This window comes from Molossus molossus, unplaced genomic scaffold (genome assembly GCF_014108415.1).
Source record: "Molossus molossus isolate mMolMol1 unplaced genomic scaffold, mMolMol1.p scaffold_m16_p_21, whole genome shotgun sequence".
Lineage (NCBI taxonomy): Eukaryota > Metazoa > Chordata > Mammalia > Chiroptera > Molossidae > Molossus > Molossus molossus.
The window spans coordinates 45998321-46013896 of NW_023425357.1; the positions used below are offsets into that span (position 1 = coordinate 45998321).

Sequence of the window (15576 nt, forward strand, 5' to 3'; positions counted from 1 at the left end):
CAAATATTAGAGTGTTTTAAGAGTCCCAAGAAGCTGGTTAAGAATACAGATTTTAGAGCTACACTGCTCAGAGATCCTGATACAGTATATCCGGGGTGGGGGTCAGGGAGTCTGCAGGCTCTGGGTATCCCGTGGTCCTTAGCACGGGGAAACTGGCCAGGACTATAAAGCAGTAAAAACAAACAGATTTTAAAAGAAAACTAGTCGTCATATTTAATACTCAGATTCTTGCCCCATTGACATTAGTTGTTGGCTTTCTCTTCTCTCAGCTCTTGGTCCGCGGGCCAGAGCCTGTGTGGTTCCCTGAAGCTTGTGTTCAACCCAAGGCCCGGCCTGGACACTCTGCCGCACCCGCCTGGCTGCCATGTCTCTTCTATAAAAGACTCAGTGTGTGTTCTAGAATAAAGCATTTTTTCAAGCTGAGTCTCTCTAAGATTTCGCATATTAATTTTTTCAGGATATGGAACTCCTTCCTGTTACCACCTTCCCATAGGTGTGGTTTGTGGAGGGACCCACGTGATGGATGCTTGGCTTCTCCTCTGCACTCGGATCTCAAGTGCTTCTACTGTGCTTGGCTGGGAGAACAATTTTATGTATCACTAGGTCACATCTAGAAATTAATTCAGTGGAGAGTTATTGAATACCTGCTGTCTATCAGACATTTTTTCTTAGCGCTGGGACATCAGTGTAAACAATGGGCACGACATTCTTATCATCACATTCCATTCTAGGGGGGCGAGGAGAAAGACAATACTACGCTGAAAAGCCTTATGGAAAAAACTGGCTGGGGAAGAGGGGTGGAAGGTGCTAGAGGGGGTGGGCTGCAGAGGACTTTCATAGGGTCCTCAGAGGGAGGGGGCATTGGGGGAACGATGCCAGAGGAGGGGGTGAGCAAACCATGGGGCATCTGAGGCACGGCACTCGGGGCAGAGGAAACACCCGTGGGAAGGCCCTGCGGCGGGGTGTGTCTAGGTCTTGACGGGACGGCAAGGAGGCCAGCGGGCTCGAGTCGCGTGCGTGGAGGGAGAGCGCTGGCGGGGGGGAGGAAGCCAGGGCCGAGGGAAGGATCGGGCTGCTGCTCTGAGAGAGGAGGAAGGCACGAGGAAGCTTGGAGCAGGGACATGGGGTCTGACTTAGGTTTTCAAAGTCCGCCCTTGGCCGTGTGCAGAGAGTACACTGCGTGGGGCGCGGGGCTGAGCTGGGACCTGCGGGAGGCTCCCGTGTGACCCAGGAGGAGCGGGGCGGCTTGGGCCTGGGTGAGGCCTGGGAGCGTGGTGAGACGGACTCAGCTTTGGATAGAATTAGAAAGAGGAAGCACAGAAACTTCTGATGGAAGGAAGTGTGGGTTCAAGAATGAGTTTCGGCCCAAGTCACTGGAGTGGAGCCAGTTCCCATCCAAAGACAGGGGTCAGGCTGTGGGCGCCGCAGGTCTGGGCGGGGGGAGGCTCCGGCGTTGCCCCTGTGATGGAGATGCCTGTCGGCACCCGGGAGGAAGGGCGGGGCCGTCATGTCTGTGACGGGTGCTCAGGACCTGAGCACCTAGGAGTTCTCAGCGTGTGGAAAGGCAAATGATAGTTTTGAAAATTTCTTTTCTTTGAAAAAATATTGCTTTGTATGTGAACCTTTTAATTAGTGTATGTGTGCATATGAGTATATGTGGGTGTATATAATTATATATGTGTGTATAATTCTCTCTCTATAATTGTATAGATGTATTAACTAGCAGAAGTGTGTATGTGTGTGTGTGTGTGTGTTGTCCTGCTAATTATACCTCAGGGTTCACTGTTTGCAGGTTTTTGTTTCCAGATACTACTGTGAACCCCCGACCTTTGGAATGGATGGTCTTGATTCACTGAGCCATTCTGTGTGTCCTGATGGGGGACTCCAGGTCTCCCCTGATGATCGTCGGTATTATTATCATTTGCCACTTGGGCTTGTGGTCACTCTTTTGGGATCTGTATCTTGGAACAAATGACCACTGCTGAAAGTGGCTAAATGTGATCCCCGGTGGTAAGTTCTTTCCCGTGGGGTAGTTGGCAGAGCCTGGGAGAGTGTGTGAATGTCTGCCTTCCCTGTCATGTGACCGTGCTTGGCACACTCGCCCCACGATGGCACAGTTCATTTGTGTAAGCAACCTGACAGATGTCCTTACTGAGGCATCAAATTGGATGGTGTCTGCTAACAAATCTAATGGGAAAAAAGAAAAGAGAGTTCGAAGGATTATCTTTTTTTTTTTTAAGGATTAAATTTATGCCATTTAGCTGTTTGATACCCTGTGGTTAATGCTGCTTTATGAGAAGCCTGTACGATTCTTCACATGGGTGTCAAAATGATTTCAGTGAAAATGATGTTGTGTGGACTCATCAGGCCGAAGTTTCCATCTCGTGGTTACAGACGGGTTATTGTCTTGCTGCCCCACGTTCTCCCGAGCTGGTGCCGGACGCACGCAGTCGCCACTCATTCACTCTGGTGCTGCGTGTAGTCCCGGAGCCCGTGAGCAGGGTGGTGTTCAGTGATTTTTAAAAAATCCTACAGTACTTCTTTTTAATTGATGTCCTTCATGAATTGTCTTTGCCAAAGCTATAATTACTCATCAAGCAGAAAAAGTAAATCTACCTTCAAGTACAATGAAGATGTTCTTCTGTGAAAGTATGAAGATACAGAAGTACGCAGAGTAATTCAGTTCTGCCTTACAACTGTATCTTTGGGGATCACGTCTATCGAAGTGGAAAGGACCTCCTAAATGCCATTCCTACATATATATGCACCTATTTCTTTTATCATGTCATTATGTACTCTTCAGAGTATTTAATTCTCTGTTTCACCTGCTGTTCATTTAGTTTATTTGAAATGTTCAGTTCTGACTCTTCAAGTCTCTTAGAAGAACCTTACGTGTTTGAGCTGATCTTCAAAGGAACAGCAATGAGAGTTGCCATCAAGAAAGTCTGGAAATAGGCCAAGTTAAAGTGACTTACAATGCATAATTTAGAAATTCTTACTTAGTTCATTTGCAAAATGCATCAGCTTTACCAGGGTAAAAATATTAGATTAGCTTTTATAAGGATTCGGGGAAAACAAAAGAACGTTGTCAGTAAGGAGTTTGGAACTAGGTTGCCCAAAGTGTGTTACCACAGGGTGTTGTGGAGGAAACAAAAGGAAGTTTTCCCCAGATAAAAAATATTTTGGGTGGGGAGGGGGTTACTGTCTCACACTTAAGAAAAACATAAGCTCTGCCCTGGCCGGTTTGGCTCAGCGGTTGGAGCATCGGCCTGCGGTCCAGAGAGACCCGGGTTTGGTTCCCGCTAAGGGCACGTACCTCGGTTGCAGTTTGTCCCTGGCCCCGGTTGGGTCGTGCGGGTGGCAGCCACTTGATGTGTACCTTTCACGTCAATGTTTCTCTCTCTCTCTCCCTCCCACTCTATCTGAACAAAATATGGAAAAAATGTTTTTGGGTGAGGATTAAAAAAAAAAAAAAGAAAGAAAGAAAAACATAAGCTCCATCTAAACAGAAACTTTATAATCTTCTTCCCCATTTTATGTCCAGTGCCTAGCACAGTACCTTGTGGTACCTCAAAGAATTAACTGCAGGACTTCTCAGGACCTTTAACTTTGTAGCTGGCATTGAGACTCATCAGAAAGGGCAGTAGTCTACAGCTTTGCACAGTGATCTGCAGCCTTGCAGTACTGCAGAACCCTTTTCTTAAGGAGCATTTTACTGGACTTCGGTAGCATGAAATACCTGCTGGGAAATTCTAGCTCTGAGTAAGGTAAGATCGATAAGTTTCAGAATGGAATTGACCAGTGAGTAAAATACTCATGTTTTTGTGAACACTGGATAGCAAAGTGATACAGATTGTGAGGCAGGATAGGTGTCCAGCTCCCCTCTTTGCATGTGATTTGGGGTAAGTAGCTTGACCCTCACAAGCCTCAGTTTGTTCAGTATAAAATGGGGATAGTAATTATGTTTCTGTAACTGGTTGTTGGGGAAATAAATTATATGTAGTTGCACTTATGAAAGTTAAATAATGTATGTGGAAGGCTTGACTGTGCAAACGCATTATCATTACTATTATGATTATTATCATCATTGTGATCATGATCATCACTCTCATCATAAAAATTGAAGTGACAGGGTTACTCTAGTTGGGGTGGGTGCTGATGAGACACTGAAGTTGAAATGGGATTTCTCCCTTCCTCCCTCCCTTCAACAAATCTTGGGGTGCTTTTACTGTGCCAGGCGTTGTTAGTTCTGGGGGAGCCAGTGGTGAACCCAGGTGAGGCCCTTCTGCCTGCATGGACCAGGAGTTTTTGTAATATAAGGTGCTTACCAATGTCACCGTCCCTTGGAACATAAACTAAATTGTACACAAACAAGTTAGTTGCAGTTAATTGTTCTGAGGTCATTATATTAGAGATCTGTCCTCAAAGGGTCACTTTTTCTCTAAGAATCAGATTTGTTCTTACACAGGTAAGTACAGCAGGATTCACAGGTCTCACTTTAAAGTAAAATAAACATACTTATACTAGCATGACTGGATAAAGTGAGTCACACGGAGAATGACGTCATTTCCTCCTCATCAGGGTAACCCCCACAGGAGGCTGGTCGGATTTAGCCAATAAAAATACACAGCAGCCGCTGGATTGGAATCGCAGATAAAGAAAGAATACTTTTCTTAGTATAAGTATATCCCAAATAGTGCATGGGACATACTTACACTTAAAAAAAAAAAAAAAGTTGTTCATTTGAAAGTCAAATTTCACTGGGCTGCCTGTGTTTTGTCTGACTGCCCTCCCACACTGCCCCAGCCGCCACCTGGGCAGGAGGAGACAGCTGCCTGTGACATGTCAGCGTTTGAGCCCTTTGTCCAGGAGCTAGTTTACCCCATGCAGAGTAGAAACCTTTGCTTCCGTTTGAAACGATTTACAAACGTGCCTGCCTGATCGCCAAGTGTTTCCGAGTTACAAGCCAGGAGTCAAGGCCTATAGTTCGAGCAGATGCAGGCTGCCCTGCGATTCCGCACGTGCTTCAGGGGAGAGCTGCCCACGTGGCCCGGGCCGCCAGAGCCACCTGCTCGCACGAACTTCGCCGCGCGGCTCATCCGCGCGCGCACCCGCCCTCCGCGCTGCCACTGGTTTTTCTCATTTCTCCAGGGCAGATACTAATTAATGGATACAATTCACAGCTGATTAGCTGTAGTTTCTTCAGTAATTACATTCGCATACTAACTGTTCAGAAGAGGATTTCTAACCCAGTTCTTATTTCACTCTAAGCTTAATTTGTTTTTGGAATTGTTTAGGCCCTTAGTTTAATAGCCATTTTATTTTTCTTTGTTGTTTTAGGTGCTATTAGATAATAAGTGAGTTTAATCTTAAAAAAAAAAATGCTCCGTGATAATGAGCTGTTGCCTTCAATGGATTTCTTATTCCCCAACAAAACCTACACTTAAATAACATTCAAGCTGTGATACAGGTTGGTTGGGGAGCCAGGACTTGTGCCTGAGTACACCTCCTGACCCCAGCTCCCACAAATACTTACCAAGAATGTGCAGAATGGGGGCCCGAGATTTCAATTCTGATATCATTAATTCATCAAGAATTCCAAGACAGAAACTATATGTTTTCTTGCATATTTTTAACATTGTAGAAACATGGGGGAAATGTTTGTGTGTGTGTGTGTGTGTGTGTGTGTGTGCACATGTGTGTGCATGCATGCACCTGCTCATGTGTGCTTTTTTTAAAACTTAAATTATTTTGAAACCAGTTTAGTCCGGCCGGTGTGGCTCAGTGGTTGAGCATCAACCCATGCACCAAGAGGTGACTGGTTTGATTCCCGGTCAGGACACATGCCCAGGTTGTGGGACAAATCCCCCGTGCAGGGCGTGCAGGAGGCGGCCAATAATGTTCTCTCTCATCGATGTTTCTCTCTCTCCCTGTCTCTCTCTCAAAGTCAATAAAGAAAAAAATTTAAAAAAAAAGAAAACACTTTATTGAGGTATGATGGGCATACAAATACCTTTGCATATTGAATGTATACAACTTGATAGTTTGGAGATTAGTATACATTTATTTTTTTATATCACATGCCCTCCAAGAAGCCAGATAAAGGCCTTTCTTAAGCACAAACAAATGCATCTTTTGGAAATCCTGATGAAGAGATCTGTCCAAGCGAATCCCAGGGCTCCTTGTGTGAGGGCGGGTGAGGGCGGGGGAGGTGTCGCTCTGCGGGGGCATTTGCCTCCCGGAGATCACAGCTGGGGAACCATGAGGGCCCTTCCTACAAATCCTGCCTGGGTCTTGGACCCCTGACATGAGAAAGTGCAGCATCAGTCCTGCTTCTCTGCACGAGTCAGGGGTTCAGAGTCGGGCTGAGAGCCCCCCTGGACATAAGTGTTGGTGGGTTTATGGAGAGGATTTGTGCGGGTCTTCTGTATCTGTGTTTTATTTATTCTCTCTCGCTCTCTCTCCCTCCTTCTGTCTCTTTCTCCTCCTCCCCCCTTTCCTTCTTGGGAAAATTGTGCCTTCTACTTTAAATAATTACTAGCTCTATTTATATTGGAGAGTGGATATATACATTTCACCCTTTGGAGACGAAACCTATGTGTTATTTAATGCATGAAAGGAAGGAAATCATACACTTAGTAAAAAGGAGGGCATCCTTTTACCATTTCAAAATCATGAAAATAATATAATTCCAGCTAATTATGCTCACAGAGCCTCTCCACCTTGCCAGACTGATAACAATGTTTAAAGCAACCAAACATGCCTGCTTATACCATCCCAACCTGAAAACCCATTTCTGCCCAAATCCAAGTTTTACATTTTGATAACAGGCCTGTAGAAGTAAAGAGCTTATGTCTGAAATGCTGATACAGTCTTATTTGTGATGGTATGAATGGGCTATTGTGTTAGGGAATTAAATAAAAATTGCTGTGTTCATAGGATCCCGCTTATTTTTTAAACCTCTTTGCACTTAATGTTACATTGAGAGATTAAATATCACTATTTTCAACAGCTCTGATGGATATAGATATCGTTTTAAACTCTGGAGATTTAAAAAATATTCTTTAGTCTTATTATTTATTTATATTCCTACCACACCCCGTTCACTAGAAAATAGAATTTGAGTCCTGGGAATTGAATTCTGTTTCTTTTAATTCACATCTTAACCTACCCACTCTTGTGTCATCTGTTCTGGAAAAGTGAGCTAGGAAATCCCAACATGTTTGAAAAATGTGTCAAGGTGGTTTTGGGGGAAACTCTTTTCCTTCTAACCTCTGACAAATGCCAGTTCAGTAAACATCACCGGCCGTGACCAGTCGGGCCAGTGTGTGATGCCTTCCTTTGCGGTTCGTCTTGAGAAACAGCGCTGTGCCCTGGAGTTGCCAGGCCCGCTCACCTCTGTGCGGAGGGACCCGGCAGTGCAGCCTGGTACCTGAAACCGGCCCAGTTCACATTCGCTCGGAGCAGAACCTCTGTTCACCTCCGATCACCAGCGTTCCTTCCGAATCCCACCAAGTGTTCCCCAGGATCCTTTATCGGGCTGTGTATTAACCTCAAACGATCTGTTTTCTTTCAGTTCGGAAATAACAATAACTACATGAATATGGCTGAGGCAAGCAACGCCTTCTTTGCCGCCAGCGAGGTAGGTGTCTGTCTCAGTATGTCTGCTTGTGTTCTGTGTGTTATTCAGATCACTGAAGAGCCTTGAAGGGGAAAACAAGGCGTCGACTGCTTCTCTCTCGCAGGTGGCACCAGGTAACAACTTAGGAGGACAAATGAGAAAAACCTATTGGGAGAGAAAACAACCTGACACATCGCTGTTGAGAACGTTAGCAATTCACACACATCTCTTGATGAAAAGAAATGCATATGCAAAAAAAAAAAAAAAAAATAGAGGTATATGAGAAAGTACATAAAATATCTATAAATACAAGCTTGATTGGAACCTAAGCAGATGAGTGTTTATTTTAGAAACTAGGATGGAAGTGACTTTTAATAGAAAATATGTTAGCTTCACATAGCTCTGGAGATAATTTCATTAAGTGGCCATGATTTGGGAAATTATATGGCAGAACAGTATTATTGTTTCTTGGGTCTTTGGTGGGAGTAATATGAAAAGAGTGTTTTGGTTTAGGTTAGATCCCCACAGCCTAGTATAGAGCCTGACACATAGTAGGTGCTCAATAAATACTTATTGAATGAGTGAATGGGCAGGACCAAGTCAGGAAAGCTGAATGATGGGATATAAAGGCAGCACCACCTGGACTCTGGGTTTGTCTACAGTTTACTGGTGCAAATGGAACACATATCTTGTTGCTGTTTTTATTGAATTCCTGACTCATTTAGGGCTGTTGTCTGGTCTCATTGGCCTGCCCTCCAGAAAAGTCTCGATCCTGATTAGATCAAGGAAATGGTTTTCTAAAAATGGGAGACTGTGAGATTTAAGATTTTAAAACAAGAACAAACAGTGAAATTGGTCCAAATGGAACCTCTTGGCAGTTCCCGCATTAAAAAGTCTTCATTTTCCAAATACATTCAAAGATAGGAAACTGAGCTACCTTGACCCCCTCCCCCACCCAAGAATGAAAATTATAATGGCTTTGTCAATGGGCTTGATCCAAGGAGGCAAGTGGTCTGAAAGAAATTAATGTCGAGAAATTATTAGGCAAAAACGGTGATCCAGAATTAAAGGTATTCGTAGATGAATCATTTTTACGGTGACCATCATAACCAAGAAGACGCCCAGATAAGAGAATATTGTTTGGCACTGGCTGCTGTGTTGTTTGTGATAATGAACACAAACCCCATCTGTAAGGACAACACGATGTTTCATTCTGTAGGATTTTTCCCTACATTTGAATCAAACATTGATGGAAGCTGCACAGCCAGCAGCTGCTCAGAGACAATTTAATTCCAGCTGTGATAATTCACCGTGTCAGACATTGGCTGTTATGTGTTGATACAACAGTTCTCCAAATTTGCATTTTTATCAAAAGGAACAAATGTTTTGAACATTTCAGTACAGATGGTATTTAACCATGTACACACTACTTTAACATGTTCAAGGTAAACACTGAAAAGTCAATATCTGTAAGAAGTAATCATAGAAACTCTAAATGATTAATATGATCTTGGTCATGAGGCATAGTGTCCAAAAGTCAATAACTTTTGTTGTTGTTGATGCCATACATGGTTACTTTCATAATCTCAGATAACCAGTGTGTTTATTACGTTTTTCTCTAAGGAATGCTTAACATTGTATTTAATATATTACCTCTCTTTAAAAGTGGTTAAAGATTTTAGCATTTTCTTGGTTATGCACTGGAATATAATTTTATTGTATTGTTTTATTAGGTTATGATATAGTAGTATACTAAATTCTAACTTAAAATGATCTTGTCTTTTATAAAATTATACTCTAAGGACCTATTTTATATATATATATGTGTGTATATATAAAATATCTTTCCATTCCTTAACAAAAATAAAAATGAAAACCTGCTTAATTTTGACTGCCTAGCATAAGATGTGTTTATGTTAGAGGCTAAGAGGTAGTCTTATGTAATGATTTCCCTGTACATCTTTTTTTGAACAAAAAATAAAGCCCAAGTAAATGTTAATGCACTACATTATAGTGTGTGCCTAATTTCCCAATCACTGCATTAAAAGTAAATTTATTTGGTTTTTTAACATTTTAATGAGCGCAAAGTAATTCGGGAAGACTTTAGGTTTGATGCAGTAAAGTCGAAATTGTGCCTGAAACCAACCCTCTTCCCTGCTACTGCCCTGCAGATAATACCATGGGGACCAGGATACTCTGAGTTTGAAATTCACACATTTGCTTCGTGTTTTCTGTCTGTGTCATGATTACCCTGACCATTTTTAAAGTACTTTAAATATTTATTGAAATAATATTTCAAGTGTTAATTACAGTGGTAATGAAAACAGCCAAATGCCACATATCAAGAATGAGTGTTTATCCGTATTGTTAATGTGATATGTTAGATTTCATTAAGCAGTAATGGGGTAGCAAATGAGTCACAAATTACAGTTGCATCTGTTACTAGACCGCATTAGTGCCAAAATAACAGCAAATGCAGCCATAGGGTGACGTTCATTAGCCAACCACGTTTGCGGCCAATTCATCCCTTTGTGTTTGAGAACTCGGGGTACCATCGTAAGAAATCAACACCTTTTGGGGGTCATTATTAGAATAAATATGTCAGAAAAGCAAGTATTTCATTCTAGCTTTCAAATGCATTACTATGCAATAAAGTTTTGCATCTACTGAATCTAACTAAGACCTTGTGCGCCATGGACTCCCCTGTCTTGTGACCTCTTTATTTCTGGTGAGATAAAAATAACAGTCGACAGGTTTTGTATGTAAGAAATGTGTTCTGCTTTGTTTTTCCTTCAGTTTGTTTCTGTTTTATCTCAAGTGGTTGTTAAATTATATCATCAGTTCATCGTTTGGGTAATGATGATTTTCAGCTCTAAATGATTCTCTTCACCAAGCACAGCAGACTCAAATGATCTTGCACCAATTCATTCTCCGAAAATGTTATTAGTAATAAATGGATGGTGAACTGGCCCCTTTGAGCTCAGGAGAAAACGATCTGAGTGCCCCCCACCTCTTCACTCTACCATGCATAATATTCTAGACCTTGACCACCCCCCAGTCCAAGTTCAAGTTTAAGGAAGGTGGTTAGTGGGGTTGAGCGGACAGCTCTGATTTACATCAAAAGGCCATATTTTATAAAACTATCTTTAAGAACCTAAGTAGCAATGAAGAAAGCTGTGTATTATTTACTCGTAGGTCTTGAGAAATTGCACTTGTCTAAGTGAGCAACCTCAATGGAATTAGTGTATCTCTATTGATACATCTCTGTGCTCATCCTACAGATCATCTTTAAAAATAGAAGACTGCCGGAAAATGTTCTGATAAATACATATCAAAATCTTCATGTAAAAGGAAATAACTCTCCTCGTAGTTTAAGGAAGAGCACTAGAACATTATAATAGATGTTCTTAAGATAGTCCGTATATAAAATGGTGTATCACAAACAGTAACAATTGCCATAGAAGCATTTTTTTGCACTTGGGAGCATATCAATAAGGAAGTTTAGGAAGCAAACCACAAATTGAATATGACTTGTTTTATATGTTGTGACAGAAAGTAAATATGTGCAATGTTCACTTCTGGATTAATGTTGTGTGTGCACCACAAAGTCGTCAGCATTTTATGAAGCATGTGGATAATGTGAACGGTTTGAGCTGTTTCACTAACATATCAATAAAGTAGCAATTTGTTATATAGCCAAATCTAATGTCGCGGCTGCTCCCACTAACAACAAAGACAGATGTTGCTAATTAAGTACGCATTAAAAAACTGTTAATACTGATACTCCATTAAAACCATATGATAATGAGACTTAAATCTTTAATCAGAATGATCAGCAAAACTTTATATATGGAAATCTGTGTTTAAGATGTTTTCATTTGAGAAATAAATATTTGGCCTAGCTATGGCGTGTTTTCAAGCAAAATCTTTCTTTTTCTCTCCAGGGAGCAATAAGATATAGGAACAGAGTGTGAAGATATCTATATTTTGTTTCCTTTTAGCAGACATTCCACACACCAAGCCTCGGGGATGAGGAGTTTGAAATCCCCCCCATCACGCCTCCTCCAGAGTCGGACCCCGCCCTGGGCATTCCGGATGCACTGCTACCCTTCCAAGGCCTCAGCGACCCCTTGCCTTCCCAGGGGAGTGAGTTCACGCCCCAGTTTCCTCCTCAGAGCCTGGATCTACCCTCCATCACAATGGCCAGAAATCTCGTGGACCAAGACGGGGTGCTCCACAGCAGTGGGTTGCACATGGTAGGCAGCAAGCTGATTGCTTAACAGTTTTCTCTCCTTTGCGCTTCTCACGGTCAAGACCCGAGAGCCTGTGTTCTGAGACGCGCTCACGCCTGTGGCGGGGGACATGGGGTTGCCCTCCCTCGTGCCGTGTAGGCACAGCGGCTAGATCAGTCCCCGGTATTCGGCAAGAGGGCGTTGGGGTGGTTGACGGGTACATGGAAGAGGGTGACCCAACCAGAGCTTTCTGATTTGAAATGCTTTTTTTAAAAAGTCAGATTCATTGGTTTGGAAGCAGCCGATCTTCCCTTGCCTTCCGTGTAACAGAGAGGTGTACCTGAGTTGCAAGTTTGCCCAGAAAGCCTTTAGAAATGGTAGCCCTTATCGGTGCCTCCGTCTTGTGCATCTGTTGGATTAGAACATCATGTTTATGGTACACGATCTGCTCCTACCTCAAATGAAATATCAAGCTGTGATACAGAGAAAGGGGAAGAGAATAATTGCTTATAGCCAGCAGAGGAAAATATAGATTTGGTTATTGTGTGAAATACACCTAATTGTGTTATTTATTGTCATAAACATCGAATAAGGCACTCCAGAGAGCCAGGATTGCTAATGCAATCATTGTGGTTCTATTTTTCTTAGTGAGCAATTATAGTCAGCAATCACCAGAGTAAATCTCCTTAAGTATTTTATACTCTTCTGCTGGGATTTTTTTTTTTTCTCCCACCATAGTATGTAAAGCATTTGTGTCTATCTAGGTGAGGTACTAAGCAGACATTTTAAACAAGATTAATACTTCATAAGGCTTTTTTTTTTAACCCTGACAAAATGAAATAGATGTGTTGGTATAACAGAAACCAAATATTCCTATTGCTTGTTTACCTATTTCTCTGCACATTCGGACCACGCCAGATGTTTACTGGTCTCCTTGTCAGACCCGGATGACACCAGACGGACCCGGTGGATTAGCGCGCGAGGTGCGGCGTGGCTCTGAAATACAAGATCACGTCCCCAAATAGGATCGGGCAACATCATCTGCTTTGCCTGTGATCTTTTGTGTTTGAGCTGAACGTCGGCGTTTTTATTTTTACTTTTTTGTTGGAAAAAAATGCAGCCAACAGTCGGGAAAGGCTCATTAAGTATTCATAAACGTCCTCGCCATCGCAGATCACGGTTTCCCGTGGACTTTCTTACGTTTTTGTCCCTTTGCCACTGGAAGGGAGGGTTCTGTCGCCGTTCCTCTACGGTCAGGCTTGCGATGTTGTGCCTGGAAAATAATAAAAATAAAAAGGGTGTTTAGTCACCAAGGGAGTTAGCCAGGGTTCACCATTACTCATAGATGCTCAGCGAGGCTCATTAATGTCGGGGAAATAGTTAAAAGACCATATAATGTGTGCTAAAAATGTGTACTTTATTAAATTGGTAAATATTTATTAATAACATAAGAATCTGCCTTTAAATTAAACATCTGATGAATTACCTTCCCTTAAAGCCATAAAACTGTTATTGCTGCTATAAAAAGTGTAAAGGAGGCATTTTGACTATGAAATTTCATTTCATGGTCAATTGAATTTACTATATTGGAAAGAACTAAAGATGGAATCATAAAATAATTATGATCTCCACATACTCTTCAAGAACAATGCTTTCACGGGCTGGCGTTGGGAGAGAGGACTCAATTTTTAATGCTGCTTTTGTAATGTAATGCTAATCACTAAAGCAGTTGAATTATTTCATTGATTTTTAAAAGTATAAGTACATTAGCTAAGAGCAGGCTGTAGTCCTGGTATTTACACGGACCTCATCCCATTTGTTAGTGTTTCTCTAAAGTTTTGCTGAACCTGAATGGTATTTATTTTGGCTTGAAACGAACTAATCTTGTTGAAAACTAGTAGAATTTCACCTTGAAGAAATGTCACGGGGTTTTAAATCACAAATGTGGGGAAAAAATAAAATGTACTAGGACAGAATTATGATGCATACAATGTGTCGTTGGCTTTGTTCTATGTACTACTTGACATGTTCACCTATAAACTTGAATTCAGAGTGGCCAGAGGCGTGGTTAAAAATAGCTTGTGTCAAGGTTCTTCTCTGTCTCCCCCCCCCCCACCCAGTTGGCTGCTACATTGTAATACTCTGCGGCAGCTCCTCCGAGATTTCCCTCAGGAAGGTCACCAGAAAAATAATAAATAAGACTTTATACATCATGCATTTGGCTTCCCTGTGTGCACGGATATTTCATACCTTATGCAAGTAAGAAGTTTTACTCTCCAGATGAATATGGCTGTCTGTTAGGGATTGCTCTGGTGAATTAAGACCATCCTACAAGAAGCCAGCTTGTTTATGTTGCATTAAAGCAGCTTTTCTTCAGAGCCTCGTTGGTTTTCCTTTGGAAAGAGTGACAGTTTGTCACATTACTGATTAGCTGCATTTTTGTTGGCAACAAACACAACATGTTTATCTTCCTTAAATTTATGCCATTATATTTAAAAAACAGCAGGAGCAAAGGGGAGGGATTAAAATGAGGCCAATGAAACAGACTCGTAGATACGGAGAACAGACTGACAGCTATCAGAGGGGAGGAAGGCTGGAGCCTGGGTGAAAAAGGTGAAGGGATTAAGCAGAAAAATAAAATAAAATAAAACACGGAAACTCATAGACCAGACAACAGTGTGGTGATCACCAGAGGGAAAGCCGGGTGGGGGTAGAAGAGGGTAAAGGGGGTGAATGGTGATGGAAGGAGACTTTGACTTGGTGTGGTGAACACACAGTACAATTTACAGGTGATATTTATAGAATTGAACCCCTGAAACCTATATAATTTTATTAACCAATGTCACCCCAATAAATTCAAATTAAAAATAAAAGTAAAAAGGCACAACTTTAAAAAAAAATGAGTCCATTAATTATCATTCACATTTCAAAATATGCAAATAATGCTTTGGTATTCAAAAGCGAATTGCTGAAAAATGGCAAGTTGATGTTTTTGTGACTTCAGAGAAAAACTTTGATTTGTTTGTTGTGGATATGTGTATTTCAAAGCAGAATGCAGTTGGCTAGTAGAAATCAATAGTATATTTTGGCTAAAAAAATTCCTTACCTCTGTGCACTATTGTCAGTTCAGATGGTCATCTGGAAATTGTTTTAATCTACAAAAGATTGCAATCCAAAAAATCTACAACCAGCATGCCAAAGGGTTTGTGTGTGTGTGTTTTTTTTAACACCTCTCTATAATCTGCCCAGCCTGCTGAGTAGCATTGACATCAGTAGTACATCAATTTCAGAAAGTGGATTATTTTTACTAGACAGCTATTGTGACATATTGGGTCAGTCATAAATGAAAGATATTCATGCAAGCATGCAATACTTGTAATGAAGTCTCACTCTGACCTTCTGTATGATTGATTCTGTAATTTAGTTTTCTCAGGCAGTGCCTGAAATGAAATGAAATCATGTTGAACAAGTTTTGAATACCCACAGTGCACCAGGAGAAGAAAAATCTACAGCCCTAGAGGCTTGAGAGAGAGCAGCTGAACGATTTATCTCTATGCTATTATAGCCTTTGCCAGCATTCAACATTCTTTTTTTTTTCCTTATTTGGCTTAAGTACTTAATTCTGCAGGTAGCTGTAAATGGGAAAATAAAATGCTGTTCAGATTTAAAATGACAGGACAGGAGTATGTGCAGGGGACTGATAAAATATCTTGAATAGAACTG

General features: G+C 41.6%; 1 protein-coding gene across 2 annotated transcripts in view; it reads left to right on the top strand.

Moving 5' to 3' along the window:
• Window positions 1-15576, top strand: part of TOX3 (TOX high mobility group box family member 3) — a 102909-nt gene that overhangs the window by 64008 nt on the left and 23325 nt on the right. Inside the window, exons 2-3 of one of the 2 annotated variants that reach the window (XM_036275423.1) lie at window positions 7577-7642; window positions 11623-11877. In XM_036275423.1, the coding sequence (XP_036131316.1) occupies window positions 7577-7642; window positions 11623-11877 (321 nt within the window). The remainder of the gene's footprint in view (window positions 1-7576; window positions 7643-11622; window positions 11878-15576) is intronic. The other variant, XM_036275424.1, reaches the window with a different exon arrangement.